This window comes from Drosophila sechellia, chromosome 3R (genome assembly GCF_004382195.2).
Source record: "Drosophila sechellia strain sech25 chromosome 3R, ASM438219v1, whole genome shotgun sequence".
Taxonomy (NCBI): domain Eukaryota; kingdom Metazoa; phylum Arthropoda; class Insecta; order Diptera; family Drosophilidae; genus Drosophila; species Drosophila sechellia.
Window position 1 is genome coordinate 16,526,763 of NC_045952.1, and position 16,004 is coordinate 16,542,766.

General features: G+C 43.8%; 4 protein-coding genes across 12 annotated transcripts; all 4 read left to right on the plus strand.

Moving 5' to 3' along the window:
* Window positions 1-90: 90 nt before the first annotated feature.
* On the plus strand, window positions 91-8,421 carry LOC6621609 (periostin). Of its 8 annotated transcripts, XM_032721018.1 has the most exons (10): window positions 91-165; window positions 564-678; window positions 1,296-1,367; window positions 4,016-4,134; window positions 4,541-4,682; window positions 5,894-6,085; window positions 6,150-6,435; window positions 6,522-6,990; window positions 7,059-7,741; window positions 7,803-8,421. In XM_032721018.1, the coding sequence occupies exons 2-10, from the start codon at window positions 608-610 to the stop codon at window positions 8,289-8,291; spliced, it is 2,523 nt and encodes an 840-aa protein (XP_032576909.1). In that variant the 5' UTR covers window positions 91-165; window positions 564-607; the 3' UTR covers window positions 8,292-8,421. The 8 variants fall into 8 exon arrangements, with proteins under 8 accessions (XP_032576909.1, XP_032576908.1, XP_032576907.1 ...); XM_032721017.1 differs by lacking the exon at window positions 1,296-1,367 and having other exon boundaries at window positions 3,821-4,134; XM_032721016.1 differs by lacking the exon at window positions 1,296-1,367 and having other exon boundaries at window positions 96-165; window positions 542-678; window positions 3,821-4,134.
* A 377-nt stretch (window positions 8,422-8,798) lies between these two features.
* LOC6606744 (L-galactose dehydrogenase) lies at window positions 8,799-10,171 on the plus strand (the record flags this gene model as incomplete). Its single annotated transcript, XM_032722863.1, is given in 4 exon segments — window positions 8,799-9,033; window positions 9,036-9,172; window positions 9,228-9,766; window positions 9,976-10,171. Coding segments are annotated over 4 exon segments (1,107 nt in total), but the record flags the coding sequence as incomplete, so codon positions are not given.
* A 489-nt stretch (window positions 10,172-10,660) lies between these two features.
* Window positions 10,661-12,465, plus strand: LOC6606745 (L-galactose dehydrogenase). The gene is made up of 4 exons (XM_032723424.1): window positions 10,661-10,865; window positions 11,045-11,486; window positions 11,544-11,920; window positions 12,343-12,465. The coding sequence occupies exons 1-4, from the start codon at window positions 10,720-10,722 to the stop codon at window positions 12,413-12,415; spliced, it is 1,038 nt and encodes a 345-aa protein (XP_032579315.1). The 5' UTR covers window positions 10,661-10,719; the 3' UTR covers window positions 12,416-12,465.
* Window positions 12,466-13,863: 1,398 nt separating this feature from the next.
* LOC6606746 lies at window positions 13,864-15,914 on the plus strand. Of its 2 annotated transcripts, none has more exons than XM_032723426.1 (4): window positions 13,864-14,071; window positions 14,567-14,963; window positions 15,019-15,134; window positions 15,767-15,914. In XM_032723426.1, the coding sequence occupies exons 1-3, from the start codon at window positions 13,972-13,974 to the stop codon at window positions 15,068-15,070; spliced, it is 549 nt and encodes a 182-aa protein (XP_032579317.1). In that variant the 5' UTR covers window positions 13,864-13,971; the 3' UTR covers window positions 15,071-15,134; window positions 15,767-15,914. The 2 variants fall into 2 exon arrangements, with proteins under 2 accessions (XP_032579317.1, XP_002031543.1); XM_002031507.2 differs by lacking the exon at window positions 15,019-15,134 and adding an exon at window positions 15,363-15,656.
* Window positions 15,915-16,004: the final 90 nt, after the last annotated feature.

Sequence of the window (16,004 nt, forward strand, 5' to 3'; positions counted from 1 at the left end):
TGATCACTACATGCGATGATATGGCGGCAGAGGAATCGACGGCGACTGCGGCAGAGCAGCTTATAAATACCAGATGCTCGACGTTCTTGGGCAGTTAGTTTTAAACTGCGACTTGAAGCGGCAACATCGTCGGATCAAGCAATCCCAACCTATAACCACTTTTTCGTGAGTGCCACAAGTGCCCGTTTTTTTACGATTAACTGCAGCCAAAGGAGCCAAAGACATTTGATAATTGAGTGTGTGCCAATTTTTAGTAAAACAAGACAATTGACAATAATTACACGTGAGTGACAGGCGGCATATGTCGTCTATCCGTTGTATATTTACAATTAATGCGTGAAGACAGTGGAAAATTTTCTTCGTCGATCGTCGCTCTCACTCCCAAAATCAGTCACCTACATACGCGAGTGCAGCGCTGCGTGGAAAACCTGTATTTCTTCGGGTTTCCCAGCTGTTTTTCCATCCATCGCGGTGAAATTTCTCGAATCCAACCAGCCATTCAGCCAGCTTCAGCCATTCCCTTGATTACAGCAACTTTCAGCTTGTCTCGTTCATTTTCGTAGCTCCCAACCGAGGCTCCAGATTAATTAAGATTGTGATACCAAACATGCTACGGCTGTGGGCCTGCCTGCTCCTCCTGGGATCAATCCAGATCCAGGCGGTTCCATTCTACGGCGAGTGAGTATCAAACCGACTAGTTTTTCGTGCTGTGTAGTAGCGTTCGTTTCATGCACATTTCACGTAGTTTGAGTTGTTTGCGTTGCGGGCTAAATGGTTAACATACATCGACATCTTCTGATAAGGCATGAACTAAATGTTTGATGTTATCGGAACACAATTGAAATGCCAGGAATGCCTGGGACCCACAAAATTGAAATACTTGTCCAATTTAACATATACAATTTCATAGAATCATTGAAACAAAGTTTTACCTAACATCCAAAATAATTAAAAACTTTATATTTCGAAAACATCTCAAAAAACCTATAAAAACGAATACAAGATCAGATTGATTTCATAAACTATGACTAACGAGATTCCTAAATTGAGAGGTTTGATACCATCAATAATAATGTTTATAACAATATTAATGTAAGACACGAGTTTAAAACCAAGTATTAGCCATTATATATATATTTTACAAACACATTTCAAATAAATTGTTGAAGACCAAGAATTGCGAACAATAATCGTTAATATTAAGTGCTTAAGACCCATAGAACTACCCCTAGTAGATTTTCCCCATTCGCCCGACCTTTTGAACCTGTCCCAATAAACAAAATGTTGAATTCCAGTTCAAGTTCTGAAGAGGTTGCCGAATTCGATGACTCCTCGGATTCCACACACGAGTCCTCAGATAACTCCAGGTGAACTATAAGTAAACCCAGCTGTTGAGTTCCCAACATTCCCCCGTAGATTTGCTCATTTACAACTACTTACCAAAGCAAACATACCGACGAGGTTTACATGTGAAACAACTTTAAAATGCTTAAACAGTTTCAATATTTTGTTCCGCTGGGCCCACTGACACCATGACATAAAAGTTGGCTAATACCGGGTTCAGTGTTTTTATGACATTTTCAAGCCCGCCGAAGCACCGAGCCCTGTTTGTTCTTGGAGAAACTTTTCGCCCGCTAAACGAAACTGCAAATAAAGTTGACCGAAACGTTTATGGCAGCAAAGGCGCTGAAAGAGCGAAAAGTTCCCCCCAGAAAGAAAGTCCAAGGCCCGGCGAGTATATTGACCTCAATTGATAAACCTTAAACTGAAATTGTTGAGTCGCAGAGATTGTCTGCCAATAAATCCGCATCGAACTGGGTTCTTTGCCGCCATTGGGAATGTGCAAAGGCCACGATCTGAGTCTTCCATTTGTCTTTTTTCATTTTTTTCCCCTTTTTGCGAAAGATACTGACTGCATCGCAAGAGAACAATGTGCAACCAAAGTGGGGCAACACCGCGGGACTTGGGCAACCAAGATCCACATCTTCTTCCTCCGATCTTCTCCGGTCGCTCTCCACACTTGGCTGACTTTGCCACCTTTGGGTTCATGCCGCCGCAGGGCTCATCTTTGGCAGACAAATCTCGAACGCTTTTGGCCCTGAAAGCAATTGACATTTGACACGGCACTAAGTGGCATATTGTGGGTAATGGGTAATGCGCCGGCTAAAGAACTCTATAATCTGCCCTCGAATTGGGTCACCCACAATTTGGTTGCCTTTCGCATTTTCCCCCCCTAAACGCTCTCCGAATGTTTTTTATTTTTTATTCTGCCTGCCACGGCTGCGCTTTAATTGAATCAGGCAGCCATTTGGTTGGATCCATCTCCGCCCTCGACGTAAACATTTCCCTGGAAATTTCTGTGGCCAATGACTTTCGCTCTGGCTTCAAGCGGACAGAATTTAGTTTGCTTACAAATTATATTCGATTCACAGATTGGATACGCAGTCTACAAATATTCCAAGTAGTCTTGAATACCATGATCACAAAACAAATACTTCAGATATTCATTAATCTTTCACAAAGTACTTAGTCATTAAACTACTAAATGGACATATTTAATAGCTCATCAAACAACATTCAATTGATATATTTTTGCACAATTTTTGAGTTAAAGAGTATTTATTTTTAGGTTTCAAAAGTCATTCTAAGATTTGTTTATTTATTTATTCAAATGTGTTCATGAATGTATGCATTTTTAAATAATATTTGCATTCAATAATCAACGTACAGTAGTTAAAATAATGAAAAAGAAATAAAAAGTTTTGACTTACATATTTACAACTAACATGAAATATTTATGATAACGTTTTGAGCATATTATTATTGCGAACAAATGAAGAGTTATTTTTTATTGAATATTCTGATGGTTTTTTGATTGATGGACACACAATTGATTCAAACTGAGTGCACCTTCGCTATAGTAATTCTATAGAAGTGATTTCCAGAGAATCTGACAATTGGCAATTGGCCAAGCCTCTATATATCGTAATGTCGGCTTAAACCGCCTGTATCTGTATCTCATCCAAAGCCGCTTCGAGCCCTGCCGATCATGTCCCGTCCGGATGAGTCATCTGGGACGGAGGCAGAACTCCAACCAGAAGTGAATCGGATACACATAACTACCTCAAAGTCAGCAATACAACAAATTGTTTACGTTTCGCCTTTTCGGGCATTATTGTTTTATTATTTATTTCCAGCTAGTTTCGTTTCGTATTTTTTTTTCATTTAGCACTTATTATGAGCTTTTTTTAATTAGCTCCCGCGACGCGAATTTTAATGAGCCGCAGCGAAGAAAAAAAATATTTGAAGTTGGCTAACGCGTATGTATGTCTTCATAGAAAGTATCTGAGTCAGTTTTTAGATTTCGAATGCATTGGGAGACGCAGAAAAACCCAAAAATCCGTTGACATAAATCTCAGTTGATGGATGACAAGTGCAGGAACATTTCTCAAGTTTTGTTCGCCTTTTTGTTTAGCGATTGTTTCGGCACTTAAAAAGTTATTTTCATTTGATTCCACTGACAGACGCTTAGTATGCGGCTCAGGTAAATGCTGCGAAAAAAACCTAAACAATGAGCACGATCAGCATATATACTACATACAGATACATATATTTAGTTTGGTGGGGATAGAGTTGAGCTTCTTTTTATGCGAGGTAACAATGGAGGCATATGAATTATTGGGTCCCGGTTCCGTTTCGATTCGATCCGATCACCAATGGAATTCGCATGAAGGGAACACACACGGCACACAGTAGCCAGCTAATATCGTATACACTAACCACATCACTCTACACCACGCCCACTCCCACCGATCTGCAGCTTTATGCCACATTTAACCCACCCATTGCCGGCGCATCGCAATCTGTTCGCGCCCCTGCCCTTCGCACCACTCGCACCGCTCGAGCCCCAAGATCCAATGCATGCCCAGGCTTCGCAGCGGATGGCGAGCGTCTGGAACGGACCCGCCCCGCTGGCGCCGCAGCTCCACTCATCTCACCTGTTGCCCCTCTTCAGCAGCGGATACGACACCGAGTTCGTGCCCCTGGAGCACCAGCAGCAGCCGCAGGGACGCCAGGAGACGGCGGCCACCGTTCCAGCTCAAACCCCCAGCGGTGTGGAGCAGAAGCCCTTCAGTAAGTATTCCATTCTCTATAATATAAAATATAAATTCCAAAACGTTTCTAATTACTTCTATTGCAATTAGTTTCTAGTTCAATTCAAATCCATCTGAAATTCAATCTGAATTCAAATCTGAAATTAAATCTTAATCCATAAACTACTTTGCAAAATAGCAAGAGGTAGCCAACCTTGATCAACTATGCTGATCGCTTAATTATAGTGATTGAACCATGCCATAAAAACTGCACTCGCAAATTTAGTACTTTGAAGAATATCATGTGCAAACTTAACCTTAGCGTAATTAGAATTGCTACTAAAGTAAATTTTAAGTGTGTTAAGCAATTGTTAAAAATTTAAGTGCAGCTCTAAATTTTAATAGATTCAAAAGTGCGGTTTTAATTGCGTTTCCTTAACTCGCAGATGTGGACACCATCACCACGGATGTGAATTCCCCAAATCCGGCCATCTTCTTCCAGCAATCGTTCCCCTTCTTTGGCAATGAGTTCTTCAATTCGTTCGGAGGCTTTGGCTTTGGAGCTGCCCAGGAGCCCTGGTGGAAGGGGTAAGTGGCATCCATCAAGGGCATTTGCCCCACTTGAAAAAGATTCCCCCAGTTATGGTCACTAATTTGGCGTCTTTCCTAATCGCCGCACTCGAGTGATTCTGTGGCCAACTTCGCCGTTCTTGGCATTTGGCAATTAAGAGAGCACAATGTCAAGTTCATACGACCCATTAACTATATGATTGTATATATTCTATAATTGTGTAAAGTTGAATGGGTTATCGCCATCATAGAGGCAATCGAGCATATCAATTAAATGTTAAATACCAACTTAAATAATTTTCCATCCAAGATTATTCGCAGCTGAGGCTGCTTAATAATTTTCCAGGGCTCGATTGTTGCTTTAATTAATTGCCCAACCAGATATAGCATTGTATATAGGCAAAAGTGAATGAATATATAGTTATATAGTGTCTATATTGGATAAGTGCACAACTACACGGTTTCCATAGCCGAGCTTGCACTTTTATAAATTGTGAAATCCACTTGTCGTCTTTTTTGCACTGTGCGATGAACTCGTTACTGCGGGCATAGTAAAATGAAAGTCACATATGTGGCAAATTGAAAAATTAGCTGCATTACAAACTACATATATATACTATATATATATATACTGTGTATCTATGGTTCAGTGAGAAATTTCTAAAATCTACGCACACAATGAGTTCGCATTCAGAAACAAAAATGCGAGTAGACAGACTCCTCTCATCGCTGCCATAATTGAATTGATGGACTGGCAAAGCTGTTAAGCCAGTCAGTTTGTATAGTATAACTATGCTTTCTATGCGCCAACTCATTGTGCAAATCCATTGGGCAAACAATCGGTTAGCGGAGTGCTGATCAACCGACTGAGTTGGATTGGGATTCGGAGCTGTGGGTACATTGGATATATATATTTGCACGTCTGATATATGACCAACTCATTAGCAGGTTGGGCTAGACCTTTATAAAGAAATTTTTAGAGAACTTAACAGGAGAATGATCATAGCTTAAATATAGCAATGGGTTATTAGTTATTGCTTACAAACTATAAGCACGAAATCTTCAAACTCATTGAAGATAACTTATAAAACTGATGTTTTGAATATATGCATATAAAATAAACTATTTTCAAAGCATATATATTTAAGTCTCGAATTATATATGTTAATTTCGCCAAACTATTACTACATCACATTGTTAACCAATAACCAATTTTCCGCTTTATTCAGCCCCAATGTGTGCACGGAAAAGGAGGAAGACGAGACCGTGGCCACCGAAACGGAGGCAGAAGAAACCGTGGACACCTTTGGCCAGGAACGTGATGGCGTTACCAACGTTGTGCGATCCCCACTCTTTGGCCAGTTCCAGTTCAGCGTGAACTCCTGCGCCGAGAAGCCCAACAAGCACGTCTGCACCAAGATGTAAGCAGATTACAGTAGGATTACCTAATATCACCCAATTGATTGAACTCGTTATCCCCTGCAGCGTGAATCAAAATGGCAAGAAGAAAACGCTGACGCTGACCCGCCAGTGCTGCTATGGATATGGACGCCCCAGAAACGCTGACTTCACAACGCCCTGCGAGAAGATCGACATCAAGGACGTGGAGGCCACGGCTAGTGACATGGGTGCCAAGCAGTTCCTGGAGAGCGCACGCACCGCCGGCGAGCTGGCTGATATGCTCGGCGCAGGCAGTGGCAAGAAGGTGACCCTCTTCGTGCCCAACGACGCCGCCTTCATGGAGTACCGTGGTCACCATCAGCAGGAGAATGTGAGCATGCCTTTGGTTACTAAAATTCATGTAATTAAATTAATTAAATTTAATGTAATTAAATGAGAATTCTTTGCAAACCACAGAATGTGGAAGATGCCAAGGCCGAGGCTTCCAAGCCATCCATCTACAAACTGCACGCTGTTCTCGGCGAAGTTCAGCTAGAGGACGTGCCCAATGAGAAGCTTCTGCAGACGGAGCTGCCTGACCAGAAGATCCGCATCAACAGCTACCAGCTGCCTGCGGCTTTGGGCCTGGAACCCTACCGCTTTGCCGCCAACTGTGTGCCCATCGAGAAGCACGACAAGCTCTCGGAACAGGCCCTTGTCCACACTCTGGGCGGAGTCCTGAAGCCGCTGACCAAGAACCTTATGGACATCATCAGGGAGCGTGCGGATATGTCCATTATGCGCACCGTTCTGGAGAAGACCAACCTGAGCGCCATGCTGGAGGATAACAAGCCGGTGACCATCTTTGTGCCCACCGACGCCGCCTTCGACAAGTTGGAACCACATCTGCGTCGTGCCCTCAAGGAGGGTCGCGGTTGTGCCTCAAGTGAGTTGGTTTTGAAACTCATCCACAACCAGTTAACTAACACAAAATGATTCCCATTTATACCGCAGACATCCTGAAGAACCACTTGCTGGACCTCACCTTCTGCTCGCTGGCCACTGTGCCGGGTGCCAAGACGACCGCCTACAATCTGCTGGGAGAACCTCTGCTCCTCAACCGCACCCACCGGGCTGCGAATCAGACTGGACCGACTCCCATTTACATCAATAACTTGGCCAAAATCATTGATGCCGATATCATGGGCACCAATGGTGTCCTGCACGTGATCGACACCATTCTGCCCACCGAGTCAGCTCTGCCCATGACCTCGCTGATGTCGCAAAAGAACCTGACCATCTTCCAGCGCTTGCTGGAGGCCTCCGGCTACGATGATCAGTTCGACGATCTGGACAACGTGACCATCTTTGCACCAACTGACAAGGCTCTACAGAACACCGAATGGGCTCGAATGCTCAAGGAACAGCCGGAGCTGCTGAATCACAACTTGGATCTGCTTGAGTTCCTTAACTACCATGTGGTCAAGCCCATGATCAAGACCTGTGACCTGTCGGAGAAGTCCCTGCCCACGGTTGCTGGATCCAGTGTGCGTCTGAACCTCTACTCCACCCATGCTCTCTTCTCGGACGTGATGAACCGGGCAACAGTCAACTGCGCCCGTTTGGTGCACTTCGATGACGAGAGCTGCGGATCCGTTCTCCACCAGGTGGATCGTGCCTTGGTGCCACCCAAGAATGTGAGTTCTTCGAGGTTTTTACGGAATTTATTGCTTAATTTTATTTGTAAATTTTCCACAGAACATGCTTAAGCTGCTGGAGGCTAATCCCAACTACAGCAAGTTCCTGGAGCTGGTTCGCAAGGCTAATCTTACCCAGCTGCTGTCCAACGATTCGAGGAGTCTCACCCTGCTGGTGCCCAAGAACGATGTCTTCGAGGAGCTGAACGAGTCCGGTGAGGGTTCAAAGCCCGCCGATCCCATGGCCTTGGTCAAGACCCATATCGTTGAGGATGTCGTCTGCTGTGCCGGCATTATCCCCACCAACTGGCCATTTGTCCGCTCCATTGAGTCCATCTCTGGCCAGCATCTGCGTATCACCCGCGATCGTCGTCCCAAGATCGAGAACGCCGGCGTCACCAAGTGCGATGTGGTGGCCACTAATGGAATTCTCCACGAGATCAACGACATCATCGTGCCACGCCCACAGCGCCAGCAGCAGCAGCGACCCCAGCTGATCCCGCCAGGAGCTGGCTATCAGCCACAGGGCGACTTCGATGTCTTCTTCTGAGCGGTGCTCGTCCCCATCTCATGCATATTGATATATAAATCAGATATTTATATTTAATCTTAACGATTTGTCAACTGATTGGAAGCTCAGTATCTCCTCTGATAAATAAAATAAATAGTATTAAAACAAACGTGATCGGAGTTATGTTTATTGTTCAACTGAAAGGTATTAAGAGGAATTACCTTAATTGGGAATTGGTTTTCTCTTTAAAAAATGTGTTTGGTATATAATATCGCGATATTTCGAATGGCTCTAACAGAGAACTACATTCATAATGCGGGATTATATTATAATATATATATATAAAGAACTAAGAGCGGACATTCTCTTCCACAGCTTATCACGAAGAGAAGATTGCTAAGGGAGGCAAATCTATTTTGGGACTCACTCATACATATGTTCAGATCATTTTTTACCCCACTGCACTTATCAGCAGCTAAAAACTCGGGGCTTAGATCATATAAAAGCGCTATTTTTCCAGAAGTTCTATTCATTCAAGCTTGATATTTGGTGCGTCGTATGGAGTACCGCCAACTGGGATCCACGGGTCTGCGAGTATCCAAAATTGCTTTGGGCGGTGCCACTCTCTCCAAGCTCTTCTCCGATGACTTTGATCGCGAGGAGGGCATCCGCACGGTGCAGGAAGCCATTAGATCCGGTATCAACTACATAGACACAGCTCCCTTTTATGGCCAAGGCAAATCGGAGGAGCTCCTTGGCCAGGCGCTCAAGGATGTGCCCCGACTTATTATATAGCCACTAAAGTTGCACGTTACGAGTTGGATCCAAAGAAGATGTTCGACTATACTGCTGCCAAAGCTCGGGAGAGTGTGAAGCGTAGTCTGGAGCTGCTCCAGCTGGACAGGGTGGACATACTACAGGTGGGTTCGGTATACCAATCTATAGATTTGTCTATAAACTGACACCTTGTAACAGGTTCATGACGTGGACGCGGCACCTAGTCTGGACATGGTGCTGAATGAGACCATACCCGTCCTTGAAGAGTACGTCCAGGCGAGTAAGGCTCGATTCATCGGTGTCACCGCCTACGATGTGGACGTGCTGAAGGAGTGTGCCGAGCGGGGCAAGGGTCGCATCCAGGTGGTGCTCAACTATGCCAGCTACACCCTGCTGGATAACACCTTGCTGCGCCACATGAAGGCCTTCCAGTAGATGGGCGTGGGCGTAGTCTCCGCGGCCGCCCACTCGCTGGGACTTCTAAGCAACGCTGGACCCCAGTCCTGACATCCTGGTAGTCCGGAACTTCTGGCTGTTGGCAAACGGGGAGCAGAAATCTGCCAGCAGAGGAACGTGGAGCTGGGAAAGCTGGCCATGTACTATACGATGCAACTGGATGGGGCGGCCACCTTCCTCATCGGCATCCCCAACCGAAAGCTGCTGCGGATTAACTTGGACGCGGTCTTCGACGGCCTCACTCCCCACGAACAGGAAGTGCTGCAGTATCTGCGCGAAAAGTAAGTTGGCCAACAACTGGTTACGCCGAACAGGGAACTGTGCAAGTCGGATTTGGTGTTACCAATCCTGCTATTGCATCACGGGCACGAACTTGGCCTCGGCCTGGCCAAACTGGTTAATGGTCACTCGATCCAGAGCAGACTGCTCGAGTACAACCTCCATTCCAATCGCCACATTACATTGGTTTCCTTTTCTGTCTTCGTTTCAGCGTCTTTACCAAGTCCTACAGCTGGGGCTCCACTTTATCCACGTTAAAGTGTTCAAATGAGCGACCACTTGGATGGGCAATCTTGAAACTTGAGCTCCAAAACCAAGAAATCTTTGGAAATGCAGGAAGAACGGATTTAAAATTAACTTTAGACTATAATATTCACTTAAATAAAATATTACAAGAAAATTTTTGAACCTATTTATTATTTATAACAGTCGGCCCAAAGGAAATTTATGAAAATTTATTTTTAAGTTATTCCGAGATAGGACCAGCTCAGGTCATTTAAGATTAGAAAATGCACGAGAACTGTTTCATTTTTTTAAATGTTGTATATATGTTTTACAAAAAAACAAACAGCGGATTTATTTATATTTGTTTGTCTTGAGAGATCCAATGAGAAAGGCAGAGTGAGAGAAGAAAGTCGATTAAAAGAGATTACTGTTTAATGCAAAACAGAATTCATTTGAAGAACCTCATCATTAAAGACTACTTTCCCTTAAAAAACTTAAATTCCTCTCTTGATTTTAATTCGAGAAGAGAAAACTAAAGATTTGTTCATACGCTTTAATACCGTTCCAATATAGAACGTACTTCATTGACACTCACTTCGCATCTCTCTTTGATAAGAGGCAATCTGTGATGTTCAGAATATAAGCTATAGATATGAAAGTAAACAGGCAGTACTTCTCTGACTGCCGATCGAATTTCAACAGACCGCGCAATATATTTGGATTATCAAATATGTCTCGAACATTACCGGCTACCTATGTGAAGGGATTCCACGATGAGGCGAAGGTCCGCCGGATGGAATACCGCAATCTCGGAAAGACCGGCCTGCAAGTCTCGAAAGTCTCTTTCGGAGGCGCCGCCCTGTGCGCGAACTACGGGTAAGAGAAATCTTAACAAATGCAATTACTCTCGTACACAGAAAGAAAATATTTCGGCATTTAAAAAAAAAAATCTAGAAAGTACGAATATTTAATACGAAAATACGAATATTTAGTTTAAAATAGTGGGAAAATGTTTAAGATTGTATTTATCTCTAATTTCATATATTCCGTTTCAGTTTTGATTTGGAGGAGGGAATTCAGACGGTGCACGAGGCCCTAAAGTCAGGCATCAACTACATTGACACTGCTCCCTGGTACGGTCAGGGTCGCTCCGAGGAGGTCCTCGGTCTGGCACTGAAGGATGTGCCCCGGGAGTCCTACTATATCGCCACTAAAGTGGCTCGCTACGAACTGGACTACGATAACATGTTCGACTTTAGTGCCAAGAAGACACGCGAAAGCGTGGAGAAGAGCTTGAAACTCCTGGGCCTGGACTACGTTGATGTCATCCAGATTCACGACATCGAGTTCGCCAAGGATCTGGACATTGTGATCAACGAGACACTGCCCACTCTGGAGCAGCTGGTCAAGGAGGGCAAGGCCAGGTTCATTGGAGTATCCGCATACCCGGTTTCGGTGCTCAAGGAGTTCCTGACCCGAACACCCGGAAGACTCGATGTGAGTTCATAGCATACGCTTAAAACATCAAGTTTTGAATCTTATATCACCCACCAGACGGTCCTCACCTATGCCAGATACACCCTGACCGATGAAACGCTCCTGGAGTACCTGGATTTCTTCAAGTCCCAGAACCTGGGCATCATCTGTGCGGCGGCTCATGCCCTCGGACTGCTGACCAATGCCGGTCCACAGCCATGGCATCCGGCCAGCGATGAGCAGAAGGCCATTGCCCGGAAGGCATCGGAGGTCTGCAAGGAGCGCGGCGTGGAGCTGGGCAAGCTGGCCATGTACTACACGATGAGCGGACTGCCCGAGGTGAGCACCTTCCTCACGGGCATGCAGACGCGCCAGTTGCTGCGAATCAACCTGGATGCCAACGAAGTGGGCCTCAGCGTTAAGGAGCAGGAAGTGCTGCGCTACCTGAAAGAAAAGTGAGTGTCCGACTCGGAAGTTGGCCAAAAGCGGCACAGCGAAAATTGTGCAACTCGGATACAATGTTAACATTACATCACATCCACTTCCCCAGCCATTGGGGGTCCACAGCTCGGTTAGTTGTCCATACACGGCAGTGTGTGTGTGTGTGTGCATGATCGTTGTCAATCTTGGCCATCGGTGCAGTAGGCACCAGACAACCTCTTCCCCCCATACCCACTCCCCGGCAATTACTGACCACTTCCCCAAGTGCGCGATCTCTGCGATTCCCGCGAGGAGTTTGGAGGTTCAACCTATCGGTCTCTCCACTGCATTATCCACACACATCAGCGATGCTTTTTCTCCTTTTGCTTTGGCTAATTTCACCATCCTCTCTATCAAGACATTATGTAAATTGGATATTTTATGTTACTACTTGCAGTGTTTTGACCAAGCCTTTCGATTGGGAGGGCAACGAACTGAAGCTATATTGGGCAGCCCTGAAGAAGAAATAATGATGAAATGATCTTAAAATCGAAACGATAAATATGCACTTTTGCGGCAATAATTTGTGTTTTCTTTGGGTGACCTTTTTTATGCCCTACAGTGCCCTAGAAATAAACTTCAGATGGTTCGGGATGGAAAAATCAATTTATTTTGCAAACAACAATTGATACGCGTTTAATCAGCGAGTGATAATTCTCACAGATAGCATAAAACAATAACAGAAGATAAGTGGTAAGCTCTTCAAGCCAAATTACATATATGTGACATAAATTATAGGGTAGGTAAGTCAACAACAAGCTCTTATAAATATGATTTGAAATACAAGAAAGCACGGTAGAGTTGTTTATTTAAAAATGAGCAAAATTAATTATTAATTAATTAATCCGAACAAATGCAGCAATCTTTTCCGATATCTACAGCTTTGAAAACAGGCAATCACACGAAAGCATAACAACTTAATCAACTGCAACTGAGCTTCCACAAATCTCTCGAAGTAAATGCATTTTTGGCCAATATTGAACAACGCCACTTCCACCTTTCGCTGGCTTGGCATGGCCAAAACCGAAATCGTTAACTAATTACACTTTAATTAACGCAATGAACGTATAACAAAAGACGTAAGCAACAAGAAATGCTGGTGGAAAACTAACGAAGAAAATAAAAAGCAACCTCAAGATGAAAACCACTGCTCAAATTATTAAATTCGTTGCATGAAGGAGAACCAAAGTCGAGAGCATAGCCACTTGCAAAAAACGGGGAAGTTTAATAACATTTTGAATAATGAACGGCAACCAAAAAAATCGGTTGAATGCAGCGCTAAAAATGCGAAACGAATGCACCGCAGCAGAAATCCACATGCCACACGCGAAAAGCGGAAATGTCTTTGGAGCGATGCCGCATTTTGTTTTCCTTAAACTGCCGCTTTAAATAAATATTGATACCCTGGAAAAATGTAGTTTATCGTTTTAGGGTTTAGTTCAAATTAAAGTTAAAAGTATAGTAAACAAATTAATCAAATATTTATAATGTTAAGAGTTCTAAAACTCTTTTAATCTAGACCTTGTCAAAATTTAATAAGCGTAAAACATCACCAAAGTCTCTAAAAGAATTTTAAATAAATATTTTTTTTTCCAGAAAAGGAATCTAAATCTTTTTATAGCTGGGCCTAATTGTAGAATATTTAAATTATCAAATATTATTTTGATGGGTACTCAATTTGTCTATCCTTATGGATTCATTTTGGTTTTCCATCGGCGCTGCCAATAAATTTTCGCCTTATCAAAAGCGCAGTGCAATTAACTGTTTTCATGCTCTGCTATTGACCAAATTCTCATCGACTCTCTGTGGAGACGACTCTTCCTCTCTTAAGTCGAGTCATATTTCCAGTTTTCTTTCATCGCCTGTGGTGAGCGGAGCTTTCGAGTCGCGCTTATATGCGCTGCGCGGGCGCAATTGCTTTGTCAGTTTGAATCTTGGCTTGCAGCTGTGAAGATATCATCGAGAGTCAGGAAACTCGCTATAACTTTACTTCGTTTTGTGTTAAATAATAATAAAGTGCAATAATATGTCGGGATTAATGAATGGCTTTCTGCTTTTGTTCGCCTGCAATTTGCTGTTGGCTGTGCACGTCTCCGCCAATAAGCAGCAGAAAAATCAAAACCAAGGTAAGATCGTCGACTTGGGCCAACAAAAGAACAACGTGACTGAATCATCCAGGTTGGGCGGAGAAATTCCCAATGCCAAGTTCTTTTGCTGCGCGCTGTTCTAGTCAGACCAAAATATACAGAAACCGGTTAACAGCAATGCCGGCTATCTGAGAGATGAGTGAACTTCAACGGTTCTTTGGATAAGGTGCATAGAAATGGTAGGCTCAGGTGGTTCTAACGGTTACTTACGCGAAGAAAGCACTTAAAAGTGGCCAACAAAAGAAATGGAGAGTTAATAAAAACAAAGAAAGTTTAAAACCTTAAGCATGCTTTTATGTTTAGTTACTTGCATTTCTTTAATAGGGACAAAATGTACCTAGCTTACTAAACGTACAACATTTACATTACATTAAAAAGCAATAACAAGGCAGATATTTTTAGTTAATAGCATAGCAAACGTGTTACATAAACCACCTATAATGTCACCCATGAAATTGCTTCGCCCTATTCCAGAAATCTGGGAACAAGACCTATCGGACACCTTTAAAATCGAGGGCAGCGACCAGGGCATTCAAAAGGTGAACCTCAAGTGTGGAGCAGACTCCATGAACGTGGTGCTGGAGACGGAGAAGCCCTTTACGGGTGTGATGTACACCCGTGGCAGCTTCTACAAGCAGTCTGCGCCGTGCTTCATGAAGCCATCTTCCAGCCAGGGATCCCGCACCATGGAGATGAACTTCCAGCTGGACCAGTGCCAGACGATCCGGGATGGTGACCTCTACACCAACATCGTGGTGATCCAGAACGACCCAGAGCTGATCACACCCGGAGATTCGGCCTTCTCGCTGGAATGCGACTTCCGGCAGCCTCGCAGCCTGGACGTGGAGGCCAGCATGCAGGCCAGGGACAGGTAAGGTGGCGGATCTGAGTCCGAATCTCTGATTACGATCTCTGATCTGCATTAGAAACCCACAAAAATTGCGCGGAGCACGCGGTGGAGCCCGCCAGCGCCAATAGATCTTTTCAACCACTCTAGATCTTTCCTCTTCGACTACAATCACCTCCAAAAGCTGTACATAAGGTACAAGAGAGATAGATGACCAGTTTTTTTGCTATACCCCAAAACTAATACCAGCTATGTAGCGCTATACTAACCTTACATAACCAACTTTGGTACACAACAATCACATATGGTCCAGATGGTCCTCATAGGATATTCGAATTCCGCGCGAATACCTCAGTCCACTTGTTGTAACATCCGCCTTTAATCACACCACCAGTACAATACCCACATACATGCATTCCACAGAGTGGCCACTGGTTCGAAAATCACACTCACAAGTCCTGATCCCGCGGCACCCACGGAACACCTACACAATTCGGTGGTCAGCAACAGCGACTCGGTCGCATACATACCAAAGTTCAGTCGGCCAAATAGAACCATACACCTGGGCTCCGTGGAGGAAGTGACGCTGCCATCGTCGTCCTCCCAGGCGAGAGATGAGCTCTAGGAACACCTACACTGCACGAAACGATACTAAAATAGAACACAAGATACTCAAAGACATTATCACAACACTTAAAGAAACACCACAGAGTACAGGTGAGGCGACAGGACACGCTTTGATTGCCAACTGTGTTTTTGCTTGCTAATTTTTGCTAAATATCTATTTTGCAATCCTATACTATATTATAATATTGAATTATTTACAGGAAATTAGCACAGAATGCAACGCAGGCGCCAACGGAAGCAAATTGATGGCGATTGTGCGGCAAATGCATTAACATCACTTCATGTATTTTCATTTAAATGGTTTTTCATATCCTGTGATATTTTTTAAGTTTGTGTTTAATAAAAACTTGGCAAAAGTAATTGAAAACATTTTATATGTTTTTCTGTTGAACAATCTATATAATTTGTAAAGTACTAGAAATCTATAAAGATGTTTTA